The sequence below is a fragment of the Phalangium opilio genome, unplaced genomic scaffold (assembly GCF_054372755.1).
Source record: "Phalangium opilio isolate 3A_F unplaced genomic scaffold, DU_Popi_V2 ptg000014l_1, whole genome shotgun sequence".
Lineage (NCBI taxonomy): Eukaryota > Metazoa > Arthropoda > Arachnida > Opiliones > Phalangiidae > Phalangium > Phalangium opilio.
In genome coordinates, this window is record NW_028324149.1 from 5436871 (window position 1) to 5453277 (window position 16407).

The following is a 16407-nucleotide window of genomic DNA, read 5'->3' on the forward strand; positions in this document are numbered from 1 at the left end:
CTTCAAAACGTAGTTTAAGTGAACCAATAAGATAATTTAAACTTTTGGTTACGTGTTGGAGGGAGGGGCTTTTTACTGGGCTATGAGTCGGACTGAAGTAAATACTAACCGTTCCCCATTCCTACTTCTAAAATTAAATCTATCCCTGATCGAAACAAGTGTGTGATTTTTAGAATAAAGCTGGTAATTTTGGCAAGAAAGATGGCCTAAATAAGAACTGTTTCTCTGGACCCTGAGTATTATCTCGTTCATATAAATTAACGAACGCAACCTGAGGAATATGATTTTCAAATCAAGAGACGAGAATCTTACATGGAAGAGCGCTTCCGTCCATTGAACTTTTTCGTATTCAACCCAGTAACACGTGTCCTTTAAGGGGGAAGACAACTGAAGACTAATCAAAATAGCCCGTTTTAGTTCGAGTCCAGTCCCCAAAATAATAGCCCTATACGGATAAAATTTTACTGACTTATAGTTCAAACCTTCTCCTAACGATTAAAATATTTTTCATTATTTTTAACTCAATATTTAAGTCAGAATATTTTTTACCGCCGGTGAAGTTTTGGATGTAGTTATTCGAGTCCAACTCTTACAATTCAATACCTAATGTTTTGTCCAATATGTCATTCGAAAGACAATTTTGAGCTGTATCGATTAAAATAATTTTCAATTAAATCCGTCCACTAATAAAAGAGCTGCACCAGAAAAACTTCAAATTTAGACATCTTCAATAGTTAATTCCTAGAGGGCACCCTATCTGGGTATAGACTAAACTCTGAACTTCTCATACTATGTAGAAGTTTTCCTTCTATGCTGGTATAAAGACTGGCGGAACGACGGGAAAAGGTAAAACTGGTCGGCTGGCCCCCGCAGCGAGATTTTGAAGTTCTTTTGTTGTACAGAACTACCGAGGGAGGGGTTAATACGGGATACTGTGAATGCGATTTTGAAAGGCTTCATTCGCTTCGTCAAAGAATTTTGCTGCTCGTGGATTTCGGCTTATCACCAACAAAATTCTAGTTTATCCTACTTGAAATTAGGCCTCACTGACCCTCTCCCGGGTGTTAAAATAAAATTTACTTTACTAAATGATTTTTAATAATTAAACGGAGTCAGAAATGGTCATACAACCAGTTTTAATCGATTTAGATTAATTTAAAGCAATTTTTATGTTATTTTATTATTCTAAATATAGATAGCTTCCACTAAAAGGGCTAGAGTTATTTCCTCCCCCTCTCTCAGCTTTAACTGCAGTGCAGTGTTGTCAGGCCCTCTGAAATTAGCCGAGTTAGTCAAGTAACGAGTGAAACTGAACTGCTAGCCTTCCTCTCTACATTTTGTTTGGCTCACAAACGGTCTGGCGTCGAAAAGAGATGTGGTCGTTGTCTGATACTTGGTATTGCCGTAATATTTCTTCCTATAATGTCGATGGCGCTTTTTGCGACTAAGAACTTTACTTGGTGGTCTTTTTCTTTTCGATTAACTTGATTTTTTTCTTAGGGGTGATTAAGGAAGACTTAACTCTGTTGCCATATACATTTTAATTTCGAAGTTGGTTAGCGATATAAAGTCTTAGGAAAAGTTTTGCTGCTAAATAAATTAACAAGATGGTCTAGCCCATAATTAAGCCACATCGTTTACGTACTCTCGCTATCCCTACTACAATAAATATACTTCTAGTGAAATATCCCCTAATATACCGGTCAGAGGGAATAATTTTTCAATGGCTGCTTGGCAAAGAGAATCAAATATCGCCAACGCCCGTTACTAAATTACTAATACTACTACTACTACCACTACTACTCAGGTAAAACTATTAATCCCATTGATACCTTGTAGCTAAGGAGAAACTAAAAAAAATTCTAAAGCGCGCTTCTAGAATTCTTGCCCGCTCGGACTTTCTTTTAAAATTCTTCTCGATTTGAGGAGAAATTCTAATAATAAACACCATTCTACATATAACGTCGGTATTTACTTGCTTTTTCTTCTTAAATATCCCCCTCCATTTCTTTGAATTTTGAAATCGGGGATCGGGATGATTGATGGCGTGAAACCCTTATTGTCCACGGGTGACCGGAATTTTAAAGGGAGTATTAAACCTTCGATTTAAATTAAGGCAATACCATAGTCCTCTCTCTCGCTTTAAATATATCGAGCAAACGTAAAATACAATTCTCAATGTTTAACTTAGCTAGTACAAATAAATCCAATGCTTAAACTAACAATTATAATTCCCTTCCTTTTAAAATACAGGAACGAAATATATCACCTCACCCCAATTCTCTCCCATTCACTCTCCCTTCAATGACGACCGAAAAATTTTATACTGTCTAAGGCAGTTCTCTTTCACGACGCCCCCACCACCACCACCACCACCACCACCAACAGGCCAGGTCAAACTAAGACCCACATCGTAGATGTTCATCATACGATGCGGCTAAAAACTGATCTCGTTGTAACAAAATTGACTACTAGTGGCGGTAGAGAGGGGCGTAGACTGTGTATCCCTCCATCTGGGCTTGCTCTTGTAAGAGGGGATACTGTACGCGCCCAGTAGGGGGATGACACTGAGCTAAGAGAGAAGAGCATGACGTTTGCATACGCAGCACTGCCATTACTGTATTAAAATGATGCAAAGGTTCACTAACCGTAAACTACGTGTACATTTTAGGAGCAAGACTCACACCTCATCTGACGCTCAAATTATCCCTTCTTTCGAATAGCGCTACATTTATTTGCATTAGGCCTAGTTTAGACCCTCTTAAATGTCACCATGTTTCAGATGAATACTTCAGTGCCTTCAAAGCTATACTAAATGTACTTTCAATAGGGAAGAGAAGTACAGCTCTAGTTTTATAGGTATAGTAGTATCAAGAAAAAAACTTTACAGATATTACAAGCGTTTCTATTGGAAAAGGGGTAACGGTGTCCCGCGAGGGGCAAACCATTCACGTAATGGTGGTCAATGAAAGAAATTGTGCTATCCAAAGATAAAATTCCCGTAACATTCTCAGGTGTTCACAGGTCAGGTGGGCGGATATAATTGAAATTTTTTTTAATCGATACAGCTCAAAATTGTCTTTTGAATGACATAATAGGCAAAAAATTAGGTATTGAATTGTAAGAGCTGGTCTTGAATAACTACAGCCAAAACTTCACCAGCGGGAAAAAATATTCTGACTTAGATATTGAGTTAAAAATAATGAAAACTATTTTAATCGCTAGGAGAGGGCTTAAACTACAAGTGAGTAAAATTTTATCCGTATGGGGCTATTATTTTGAACACTGGACTCGAACTCTTTTGGGTTTTCTTCAGTGGTCTTCCCCCTTAATGAAAAATGTCGAGGTGAACATCCCCACTTGTTCAGGTCGCTATCTATCCCTGATCAGTAACGCACACCCTTTCCCTTTCACTGGTCCCTGCTTACGGGTGTCCGCCGCGCCGACTTCGGCGATTACCAGCGCACCTGTCGCCTCTGTGGTCTTCAAGACGAAGATGTCTTTCACGTCCTAATGGCGTGTCCAGAGACGTGTCCCTCCTCCGCAACCTCCCATTGGCGCCGTGTCAATCGTGGTAGCCCGTTGGAAGTCGTCCTGGGTCTGGAGGGCTCCGTTTGGGACCACGACGCCGTTCGGGCCATCCTCATGACCTGGTAGACCAAAAACGAAGCCTGGCGACGCGCCCACCCCGACTCATCCATACCGCATTTTCTGGACCGGTAGATCTCAAGGCTTCCGTTCCCCGCTGCCACCACAAACAGTGTAACATTCGTGCATATTGTTTAACATATTAACTTCTGCTGCGCTCCCCCACTTTTAGGGAGCCGCCCTGATTCAAAAGGGCGTACCATTGTACGGCGAACAACTTAAACCTGTAAACCTGGTAATCTTAACCGCGCTTGGAAAAAACAATTTCCCCTTTTTCAAAGATGCGAGATCAGGTTCGTCTCACCTTATGTACAATACATTAAAGCCTTCATGACAGTTATTTCTATCGGCGTTAGTATAGCGTTGAATAATAATAAATAGTTAACTGAATTCCGGTACAGGGATGGTTTATAGAAGGAAAACTTCTAAATATCCACTATAATACCTACTACACGGGGGATAGAATTGTGTTATTCCCCGCAGATCTGAGCGCCATCGTTTGAAAAAGATTCGAACTTTAGGTCAGTTGTCCTCCCCCTTAAGAAGTATAGGTAGTGACATACTTATGGAACATATCTTATGAACTTGTGTCAATAGCATTATATATTAATTAAATGACTTGAAATGGTCCGTTGTCGGATGTGAAAAGAACGAAAGTGTTTTGATCAAGAAGTGATGTCTAGTTTATTAGGGAGAAAGCGTAAGATGCCTAAGTATTCGCGCGCCATAGTCCCAATCTCCCTTTCAAAATACAAGGGCGGACGTAAAATGAGGCCGGGCTATTTCGCCTCTGGGAAATAAGGATATTTTTTAAACTAGTCCTTGGGACCAGTGACCCCCCTGGGGTCCGAAATAATAAACTGGTCCCAGGCTTTGTTCTCTTATAGATTTGCAATTAATAAACTGGTCCCGAGGACCAGTAAGCCCCACTTTTTGAATTAAAAAACTAGTCCAAGCAATTAATAAACTGGTTTTGGACCAGAGGAAGTGTGCTATTTCCCACACTGAATTAGCTAAACCTAATTTTTTCCATTCCGAATTAATCAGAATAATTATACCTCTATTATTAAAAATAAGCCTTATAATTAATCTTTATAATGTTATTAAGGTTTTGAACTATTTTTGTCGTTAAAATTTAAGTCGAATGAGTTTTTATTATAGAATTTTGAATAGGTGGTTGGCAATATTTGCGATTTATTCTCATATCATAACTATTAACTAAAAACGATTAAAATTTGAGCATTTATTTTAAGTCTCTATGCCTACACTAAGTTGGGAATCATTGGCTTCGTAGAGTTTGTTTGCTAAAATTTCCGTTAGGTGCGCTGTATACGTAATTTCGGAACTAATAGCGATTTCCACTGACTGCTCCAAAGAGTGCTCTCAGGGTTAGGATGACGTAACTGCCCTCAGCGAGTTTTGGAGAGAATAGTTTCGTCAGTGGAACACGATCGAGAGGTTCGAGTGCGCTCTGAATAATCAAAATTGGCGCCTGAGACGAAATTGTAATTAAGTGTGTATATCTTGACGCAAATGGGCTGAAACCAATTAATAGAATTAACATTTCAATTAATTTACAAAAAATCTATTTTGAGTAATGATCGACAACCTCTCTGACATAATTATTGTTTTAGGACGAGGCGTAATATCTTTAAAGTAATCATAAAACCTCGTATTCTTCATCTTCAGAACTTTCAGAAGATGATTCCAGAAATAAGCATAAGCGAGAGCCTGTCTTCTATGAGATACCGCGTGGTCCGCCATTTTGATTTTATTACGTCATACTCGAGCACCGTCGCTCCGTCGAATTTTTCAGAGCACGAAAGAGCAATTCTCGGGCAGTTTTTGGGGTCAGTGGAAAACGCGATTCTGGGCGCGTGTTGCACTCGTGTTCCCAGTGGCGGACGAAAACGCGCCGAGAGTGCACTTAGAGTGCTCTAGTGCAGTCAGTGGAAATCGCTATAATATAAAATACGCGGGAAAATTTGGCGCGAATTTAAATCGCGCGATTTGAACACGTGAGCCTATTTATGAAAAGGCGCGTGAATTTATAAGACGCGCGGCGTATACAAATTTAAAACCTAAGCCTAATTTTGATGTCTTAACGATATCTTCGAATAAGTTGTTTGAAGAAGATTCAATCGTAAAGTCTATTCTAAACAAAGTATCGTTATTATTTTTATTATTATTATCATTCCAAGGACTGTTTCGAGTGAGAAAAGTCGTTCAGAATTAACGATTAAAGAAGTTAGTCAAGAAACGATAAAACTTGACCAAGAGATACGAAGAAAGAGGTAATTTTATTTATATCTGTGTACTAAGTGTTTTTGTATTGTCCCGGTAACCACCATTACAATGAATTTATTCAGCAGGCGCGGTGTTCCCATTGGAAAGGGTTTTTCAAACTCAATTCTAAAACTAAAACTAAAGAAGCTAGTCAAGAAACGATAAAACTTGACCAAGAGATGTCGAAGGAGGAGGAACGAAAGTACGACGGTGTGAGAGAGCATCACGCTGCTTTGACCATTCAACGCGCTTTCCGCAAGTACCGTATGGTGAAACGATTGAAGGACATTGCCAACGCGTCCAAAGGCGAGAAATGTTTGTCCCGTCGAGTTTACGCCTTAGAACTGGAAAATTCCAGTAACACGGGTAGCAATACAACTGGCAGTGGAGGTGGTGTACCAGGAGTTGAATCGTCCGTACGACAGAAGACCTACTGTATGGTTGATGCTTCCCCAGTTTGGAAACGAAAATCTCTAGTAAGTGACGTTCGCCTACGTCTTTTCATGACAAGCTCCAGTTTGTAACCAGCGACAAACTTATGGAACATATCTTATGACCTTTGTCTTAATCGACGACGTCCAATTATCTTCCCAATAGGTCCTAGCCGAACAGTGTTCCAACAGCGGTTTAGCCGAAGACAAACCTTTGAGCAATGTTTCTGAGAACAGCGAAGACAGTCTGGAAGGTACAACCGTCGCTGTCGGCTATTGCGGTTCTCCGCCCAACCCGGAAATGATGAACTATCCGGGCCATTCGTACGGTATTCCCGGTTTACATACTCCCCACGATGGCATCCCGGTGACCCCCGGTATTAAAGTCTCCGAATTCCAAAGAAAAAGACAATACAGAGTCGGACTGAATTTGTTCAGTGAGAAACCAGAACGAAGTATTCGTTACCTCAATTTAAATGGTTTTCTCGATGGATCAGCGCAAGCGGTTGCCAGATTTCTTATCTCCACAAAAGGACTCAGCAAGCAGATGATAGGAGAATACCTGGGAAATTTGATGTCACCCTTCAATATGGACGTTTTAAAGTAAGTTCTGTCTTTTTACCTCTCCGTGTGACGTAGTCCATGAGAGGTTCTGTAACGGCCGTGTCTGTCTGTGTGTGTGTGTGTGTGTGTGGGGGGGGGGTGTGTCTGTCTGTGTGTCTGTCTGTCCGTTGTTACACCCACGTGACCGCGTTCGCAGTTTGCGTATCGGAGCAAACGTGTTCCCAATTTCCGGACCGCATTGACAGTTCACAGAAATTTGGATTTCTCTCCTTTGGCTAATCTATACTTGAGTTCTCACACCACCATGTTTGGTCTTCGTCCATCCCATATGAACACCGGTCTGGTACTTTTCTGGCTTCCACCACCACCATCTTCTATTCTTTGTCAATCCCACATTGACACCAGTCTGCACTTACACTGGCTTCTAACACCACCATCCACAAAGTCTATTCCACATGATAAAATTTTACGAAAATGGAATTGTTGAAAAATCTGAGATAAGTAATTTTTTATTTCAATTAATTTATAGGAAATAAATCCATTAGCAGTAAAATCAGGAGATTGAATTAAATTCTAAAGAGTAGTACAATACGGATTGTCTTTAAAATTATATAGAAAAATAAAATATCCGGGCTTCAGTCAACTGGAAAAAAAACTTATCGTTTTGCTTTTTAGGCTTGGGCAAACGAAGTCCTTTTTTATATAATATCTGTTCCTTCAGTCTGCATTTGTATTAATCTATTATAAAAGAATTTTTTGCCTGAAATGCGAAATTTTTCACTTCTAGGACGAGGTTAAAAATGGTTTTTCACTTCTACTAATTCTTATAAGATACGGCTCACAATTCGTTTTAGAACCCGAGCTTAATAGTCAACTTCAAAACGAACATCCTGCCACGATTTTTAAACTATCAAATCCGTATCTTTTACAGTCCACTCTGCGATTACAATTATCCATGACATTGCGTTCACTGCCCTTGTACGTTTACAGTGAGTGGCACCGTGGCCAGTTATTTTAACTAAAATACCTAGGCCACAGGTCCAGTTTTAAAAAAATGCTTATTTCCAACACTGATCCATCTATCCTTATGCCTTACTGAAGGCTACAGTGAAATTTCCATGAAGCGTAAGCTTCCATTATAAATCCATGGCCTAAGTAAGGCAACTTAAGCCTTGGTCGAAACTAACATCTAAAATATAAATTAAAAAGGTATCTTAAGTATAGAATTTCAACCGAGACACATAATTAAACGAAAAATAGACCCGCCAGAGAAATTTTTAATAAATATAGTGTTATATTTATTGAAAAATATCAAGTTAAAGTTTCAAGGCGGTGAAATGGCAAATTAGCGTCGTCTACTGAAGAGTAATGAACAATTAGCGTCGTCTGCTGTAGAATAATCTTTTGAGGTACTTACATTTTTAATTAAATTAACATACTTAGACTTAATTAATTTTCATGAAACTTGAAAAAGGCACACCTTGAATAGTTACTTGTTAATTTGAAAGTATTCCGAAACGTAACTTCGCTTTAGTTTTTAAATGATTCGATGTACAGGAGCACCAAAAACCCCATGTTATTCCTATGGGAAAATCGGCGAAAATCTGTGAATTTTCATTTAACATTACGGGAGGGTGTGGGATCTTATCTAGAAGGGCCTACCGGCCCTCTAGAATTTTTTGGTGCTGAGATTGCTTTAGAAAAATCCAAACGGTTAGGCATTGGTAAAAAAGACATGTGTAAGCTATTTGCAGAGATGATAATTGTTTTACATGTTTTAAATAAAACTGAAGCTTCCATTATTGTATTTATGCTCCTTGTTTGTTTCACTGAAAACCATCTAGGTGTAGATAACAGTTAGACCAAAAATTTCAAAAAAACCTAGTTGAAAATAGACCTTTTAAATTTGCGGGAGCCATTCTTGAGAATTTTTCTTTGCTTGTAGGTTGTCAATTTATCTACCAGTAAATATTTGTGTTTGGAAGTTGGATATTAAGTCAAATTAAGTGGTTGTAAAGAGCCAGCAGGTTTTTGCCGCTTCTTTTTGTGAGTATTCGATTTTTGTATGTAAAATGGAGGAAGATAATGTTGAGAGTAAGGATGAAATGCGGAAGCGCAAAGCGCGGGAAAGGATGAGGGCAAAAAGGTCGACGTTTTCATTGGATACTTAAGTTTATATAATCTTCTCGACACGGAGAGGTAATATTTTGGTTTTCCCGACTTGTGATAGATCTCTAAGAAACGAGGTTATTTTCTATTTTTCAAAATGAAGATTCTGATCGGTCTCTTTGGTTGCCCATTATCAAGATCGTCATTCAAATTTAAGTTTAAAAATTTGCCTTAATGCTGCAGGTATATGAAATATTGTTTTTCCCCGTTTTTATGCACTTAATGAAAAAGATGATTTTCACTTACCATTAGCTTTTCATTGTGAATTAAAGTTTGCGCGTGAAAGATAATTAAAATTAAAGTTTTCTACGCTTTTATATGCACTTAATGAAAAAGATTAATTTAACATACCAGAAGCTTATCATTGTGAATTAAAAGGTGCGTGTAGAAGGTAATTAAAATTAACGTTTTCTCCGCGTTTTATCGAAGAGAATATACCAAGAGGAGCAGAAAGTCTATCCTTTCACAAGGCTTTTGAAAACCCCGGCCACGGTTTTGGAGTAACTAGATCCTGTTTTTGTTGATTGGCTTAGTATCGACGCCTTTTATTGGTTAAGTTATGTTTGCTGCTTATTTTTGGTGGTGGAACCGTGGAAAAGGGTCTGGGTTGACCGTTGATGTACAAAAGGTAATTTTAAGCAGACGACACGGTCACGTGAACAACTGGAACTAGTTTCTCCAAATTCAGAGCCGGTCCCTATTTTCAGAGTTTCTGCTCCTCTTGGTATATTCTCTTTGGTTTTATGCACTTAAAATGAAAAAAAAATTTCACTTACCATTAGCTTTTCATTATGAATTAAAAGGTGCGTGTAAAAGATAGTTAAAATTTAAGTTTCCTTCGTATTTTTTACACTTAATTAAAAAGATGAATTTCACGTACCAAGGGCTTATCATTGCGAATTAAAAGGTGCATGTAGAAGATAATTAAAATTAACATTTTTTCCACGTTTTATGCACTTAATGAAACAGATGACATTCACTTACCTTTACCTTTTCATTGTGAATTAAAAGGTGTGTGTAAAAGATAATTAAAATAAAAGTTTTCTCCGTGTTTTTACGCGATTAATGAAAAAGTGGCATTTCACTTTTTAGTTTCCAGCTTCGTTAAAGACTGTTTTTGAAGAATAGGATCTCCTAGTTTTATTCCTCCGTGGGAGCGCTCCGCGAGGACCCAAAGGAAAACGCTATTAGAAAACATGAATACTGAACTACATTAGCACATAGGAAACTAACACGCCCTTCCACCCCCAACCACACCTAGCTAATACGTAATATTTTTACGTGACTTGTTCAAACAAAGTTTCCATATCTTTCAACTTATTTTCGTAAGTAAATTGACCGTTCAACGGAAATTTATAAGCATTTTCAAACCAAGGTTGTTTTAAAGCTTTCTTACCGCCAATTGAATTCGCCAACTGCGCCAGTACGAGAACGGCAATAGTGAACACAGCAAAGAGGAGAAACATCTTGTTGGAAAACATCTTGGAAATAATTTCTATTACCTTTCGACTATTTTAACTATAAAATATCTCGTGTAAAAAGGATAGAGGTATACGTTCGTTCGTACTAAAAACTCGTTAACATAAACTATTTATATTCGGTTTACATTTACGTTTCTGGATTTAAATCGCCCTTGAACACGCAAACGCCAACGTAAAACTTATTTTGAGGTGTTTAAATCAGAAAACAGTGACATCTATAATAAGTCTCTATCGGTAATAAAAAAAAACATTGAAAATGGCGTGTATAAAAAGGATTAGCCGCGGACCTTTGATATGATCATAGAGGAGACCAAGGCTTAGGGTTAAAATCAATGCTACGAACCTGATAAATGGCATAGTGCTCTAATGGTTTGCCAAATAGTTTGCTTGAAAATCGTATCTTTTAAAAAAAATCTTGTCAAAAAGATATGGAAAACTTCTAATCTACCCTATAAATTGCTCTAAATCAGCGTATTTTTAATTACTGAACTTAAATCGGAGAAAAGATGATTGACTAATTTAGTTATAATGCTGAATATATATTTTTTATTTCGAATTTTACAATTATAATTTTATAAGAGGAATCATCATAATATTAAATATGTGCTTCGTGTTAATTATTATTAATTAATATTAATTCCATGTGCCTTAGTGTCTTTGAAGATTCCAGTTTACAATTAGAGTAACACATCAGTTTATCCAGTTATAAGACCTGTAATTAAATTAATAAGTTATTCTGGAGTCTACATTGAGTTCGATCTAAGTTTGATGTGTACATATCTAGGATTATATTGAACTAGCTGTTACCCGCGGCGTCCCTCGCATGTAATAAGAACTTCCATCAAAATGATACAGTGGCGTCGCCAGAGGTTTTTTGGAGGCGCTTGAGCCCCCTTAAAATTATCTGAAGCCCCTCCTAAAATTTCTTAAAAGCGCCCCCTTATATTTACCGAAAGCCTCTCCTAATTATTCAGTTGGGGTGAAATGAAGTTTTTACTGTATGAAAGTGAAATTATCAAAGAAACACTATTTCGTATTAATATTATCTAGAGCGTATGTACACAGTAGTAACAGTCTATTTTCATGATTTTTCTATGGCATAGCTACCCTACACCGTCCCAATCACTAATATTGGCTTTATAGACAAGAGGGTTTCCTGATAAAAGAGATGTGTTTTGAAACATAATACTTTAGCCCTCCCAAATTCGAGACCCTGGCGACGCCACTGAAATGATATAATAGCCCAGGACTTTTAGGGTTTGACCTAGAACATTTGAACATAAAAATGAAAATAGGTACATGTGTTGTTTTTGACCCAACAAAAAATATACTAAAAGTCCCCTGCTGTAGAGCGCGAGCTTTTGCCGCCATCTTGGAAAATGGCCGCCGTGAATTACAGCTACAATGTATTTCACGTTCTTCTTCAAAAATTATGAAAATTGGTTTTCATTATGATTGGAACCACATGAACATCATAGCAAAACTTTACAGCATTGTGTTCAATATTTTGGTCGCCATATTGGAAAATGGCCGCCGTGAATGCTAGGTACAGTATATTTCACCATGTTGTCGGAAAATTATGAAAATTGATAGGTATTACAATCAGAGCTGTGTGAACCTCATAGTAAAATATTGAAGACATTAATCAGATAGTTTGGCCACCATGTTGGAAAATGGCCGCCATCAATGTCATATAGATACCGTATATGGTTCAAAAATTATGAAAATTGGTAATAATTATGTTTAAGACCGTCTAAACATCGCACTTGAATATTGAAGCCGTGCTACTGATGGTTTTTTCGCCATCTTCGAAAATGACTGCTGGAAATGCTAAATATTTATAAAATATATAAATCTTTTTGAAATTCCTTTTTTTAAATTCCTTTTTTGAATAGATGATTATCATTAACGTAATAAAAAACAAAAAATGGATATCTCGAAGTCGAAATTATCGACGCCATCTTTAAAAATGGCAACATGAAAATCATTGCCCTAAATTCTGATAGAAAGAAAAGTTATTCTAAGCTGTTATTCTCAACATGTTGATTAGAGAATATGATTTACTATGGGGTTTATACATTCTAGTGTTGTTTAAGATTAGAATTTAGACAAATCTCTAGCATTTCATACATATTCATCGTCATCCTGAAGATTTTTCATAATAATAATTGTATGTCAGAACCCTTGATTAGGCGCTACACCTAGCTGGGGGCCTAATCAGCGCCCCTCCTAATCATATTCCAAATTGAACCTGCGGAACCATGGCACACGGGATCGGCCAGTGGGACCGACAAACGCCACTTGAGCAGGTGACAGAAGCTGGACACCGTCAGCGGCGAGCCCAGTCAGGAGGTGTTTGGTGACAGGGAAGGATTAAGGCAGCAGAAGACTCGAGGGGACGGGTGAGTTCTCTCCAAGCACAACAGTGCCATACGGCCCAATAAAATAGTGTATCGCGACCCCTAGAGGGTTGCCAATAGCGGAGGCGAGCCATGGCAACACCTGGGCGGGGGCGAAGCGGCCCAGCAAAACCTTCACGGAATGGGGCAAGGAACGGTCTGAAACAAGGGCGAACCCAAGGAACTCCCGAACCGTCACACCGAACTCAGTCCCCCTCCGCCACGATAAGTCCTTTGAGTTAAAAAGGTTAAGAGAACATTTCTTTCATTTACGTGCTGTAACTGGGTGTGGTTATGATAAGGCGTGGTTTAAAGTAATGACAGATAATCAACATCTTACAAATTTGTTGCATCCAGGCATCCAGGGAAGCCATAGCTGCTGCCGAAGAGAGATTTCTTTTCGCTTTTTCTTAGGGTGATAATTGACACGTCACGCTTCAACTATGTAGATATTACACGTATAATGGAACCGTTGCCACATATACTGTCAAGCCCTCATTTGATCTCGCTAAGCTTAATCCAACAACCGACACCGCAAAACTACATTTTTTCCGAGCGTATCTTCAAGTCCAAAATAGCTAGGAAACGATTTAATCCCATTCACACCATTCTCCTTCCGGCATCAGATGAACTTATAACACTCATTATTTGTACCTGCAGTCTGCTGAACATCTTGTATAAAGAACTGTGAATGTAGACGATCTGGATTAGCTTGTTGGGCAATGTGTGGTCATTGTCAAGGTATTAGCCGTAATAAAAAATCTTCAGGATGACGAGAAATATGAACGAAATGTTAAAAATGTGTCTTAAATCTAATCCTTAATGACACTAGAATGTATATACAATAATATACCCCATATAAAACGGTTATTCATAACCAAAATTCGAGTAATATGGCTTTTCTTTTTTCCAGATTTTAGGATAGTAATATTTCAGGGACCATTTTTGAAGATGGGTCGATAATTTAGACTCGAAAATAGTTATTTTTTATGGCGTTTTATACGTTCATGAAAATCATCTACTCAATAAAAAAATATCGAAAAAATTTATATATCGGTAATATATTTGGCACTTCGAGCAGTCATTTTCGAAGATGGCGCCCACACTATCAGTAGCACGTCTTCAATATTCAAGTATGATGTTAAGACTGTCTTCAACATAATAATTACCAAGTTTCATAATTTTTGAACCATATACTGTATCTAAATGGCATTGATGGCGGCCATTTTCCAACATGGCGGCCAAACTATCTGACTAATGGCTTCAATATTTTACTATGAGATTGACACAGCTCTGATTAAAATACCTATCAATTTTCTTAATTTTCCAACAACATGGTGAAACATACTGTACCTAGCATTGACGGCGGCCATTTTCCAATATGGCGATCAAACTATTGAACACAGAGCTGTAAAATATTGCCATGATGTTCATGTGGTTCCAATCATGATGTATACTAATTTTCATAATTTTTGAAGAAGAACGTAAAATACATTGTAGCTGTAATTCACGGCGGCCATTTTCCAAGATGGCGGCGAAAGCTCGCGCTCTACAGCAGGGGACTTTTAGTATATTTTTTGTTAGGTCAAAAACAACACATGTACCAATTTTCATCTTTATGTTCAAATGTTCTAGGTCAAGCCCTTTTTTGGCCTATCTGTCCTGGCCTATAAAGAATGGGTGGATTTTACTGATGACTAATATTTTTGTAGCACCCTAAGAGCGAAGGTACTTAGCGTTGCCATTCAGCTCGTCGGGACATTTTTTATTACTTTCCATGCGGACATTATTCCATAAAGAAAGTTTTTAAGTTTTTGGCCGCCATTTAAAATGATGGCAACAAATCAAACCCAAAAGACCTTTCAGCCCGTATAGGTTATAGGAAACCAGTGTACTAAATATTTACGAAATCGGTTGAAACGCGCGGACTTTGTTGCATAGAGAAGTTTTCACATTTCTGGTCGCCTTATTTTAAGATGGCGGCGGATTGGAAAAATCTTTCTTACGCGCCTACTACAAATGAGTAACGTTCATGCAAATTTCCATCCTTCTAGGGCAAGCGGTTTGGGGTGGGCGTTGATTATCAGTCAGTCAGTCAGTCCGTCAGGACTTTGATTTATATAGATATACACGTAGGTATCTGTTCCAAAATTCACCCCCCCCCATACCTTCGCCAGATTCTATGCTTAAGAGAGGGCTCGGTTTTACAGTGGAAGGGGGCGTTTTCCGGTCCTTTTAGAGATACAGTGTTCATATTCAGCCAATAGTTTTTTCTCTCTCAATAGGGCAAATTTTGGCATACGAGTTGCACCTAAACCGGAGATCTGAGAAAAATTATCGTGAGGTGGCGAATGTGTCGCCCTTCTTCAGTATTGCTACACAAGAGAGGGGAGTCCCAAACCTCGCTTTTGGTTACTTCCTAGGCTAATTTAATGGACTTCTGGTTGCAAATAATTAGGAAGGCCTACTACTATGGCAAGGAATGCAAACAGCTGATAGGAATCATCGCGCCCCTATATCTCTATGTTAATTTCTATACGGGTTTTGCTAGATCAATAATAAACGAGTTTATTTCCTATTTTTCTAAATGAAATATGATAATGATCGGTCTCTTTGATTGCCCATTATCAAGATGGGCATTCAAATTTAAGTTTTAAAAATTGCCTAAATGCAGCAGAGCTATGAAATATACCTTTTCTGCGCGTTTTATGCACTTAATGAAAAAATATGATTTTCTCTTACCTTGTTCTAATCATAGTGAATTAAAGTTTCCGCGTGAAAGATAATTAAAATTAAATTTTAATCCGCTTTTATATGCACTTAATGAAAAATATTAATTTCACGTACCAGAAGCTTATCATTGTGAATTGAAAGGTGCGTGTAGAAGATATAATTAAAATCAAGGTTTTCTCTGCGTTTTATCTGGTTTTATGCACTTAACGAAAAAAGAGATTTTCTCTTACCTTGTTCTAATCATTGTGAATTAAAACGTGCGTGTAAAAGATAATTAAAATTAAATACTACTCCGCTTTTCTTTACACTTAATAAAAAGATGAATTTCACGTACCAAGGGCTTATCATTGTCAATTAAAAGGTACATGTAGAAGATAATTAAAATTAACATTTTTTCCACATTTTATGAACTTAATGAAACAGATGACATTCACTTACCTTTACCTTTTCATTGTGAATTAAAAGGTGTGTGTGAAAGATAATTAAAATAAAAGTTTTCTCCGTGTTTTTATGCACTTAATGAAAAAGTGGCATTTCACTTACCTGTACCACCTTATCATTTTGAATTAATATGTGCGTGTAATAGATAATTAAAATTAATATTTTCTACGCGTTTTACACACTTATTGAAAAAGGTAAATTTCACGTACCAACGGCTTATCATTGTGAATTGAAAGGTGCGTAGAAAAGATAATT

At 37.7% G+C, this 16407-nt stretch overlaps 2 protein-coding genes across 4 annotated transcripts in view; one reads left to right on the plus strand and one right to left on the minus strand.

Moving 5' to 3' along the window:
- LOC149705328 (DNA (cytosine-5)-methyltransferase 1-like) overlaps positions 1–16407 on the plus strand; it is a 358139-nt gene that overhangs the window by 255786 nt on the left and 85946 nt on the right. The window contains exon 6 of one of the 3 annotated variants that reach the window (XM_089865597.1): positions 174–304. The exons of the other annotated variants lie outside the window; for them this stretch is intronic. Within the exon in view, the coding sequence (XP_089721723.1) occupies positions 174–236 (63 nt within the window). The 3' untranslated portion in view covers positions 237–304. Of the gene's footprint in view, positions 1–173; positions 305–16407 lie in introns of those variants that run through there. 3 annotated transcript variants of the gene reach the window in all.
- LOC149705343 (DNA (cytosine-5)-methyltransferase 1.L-like) overlaps positions 1–16407 on the minus strand; it is a 74805-nt gene that overhangs the window by 22188 nt on the left and 36210 nt on the right. The window lies entirely within an intron of this gene.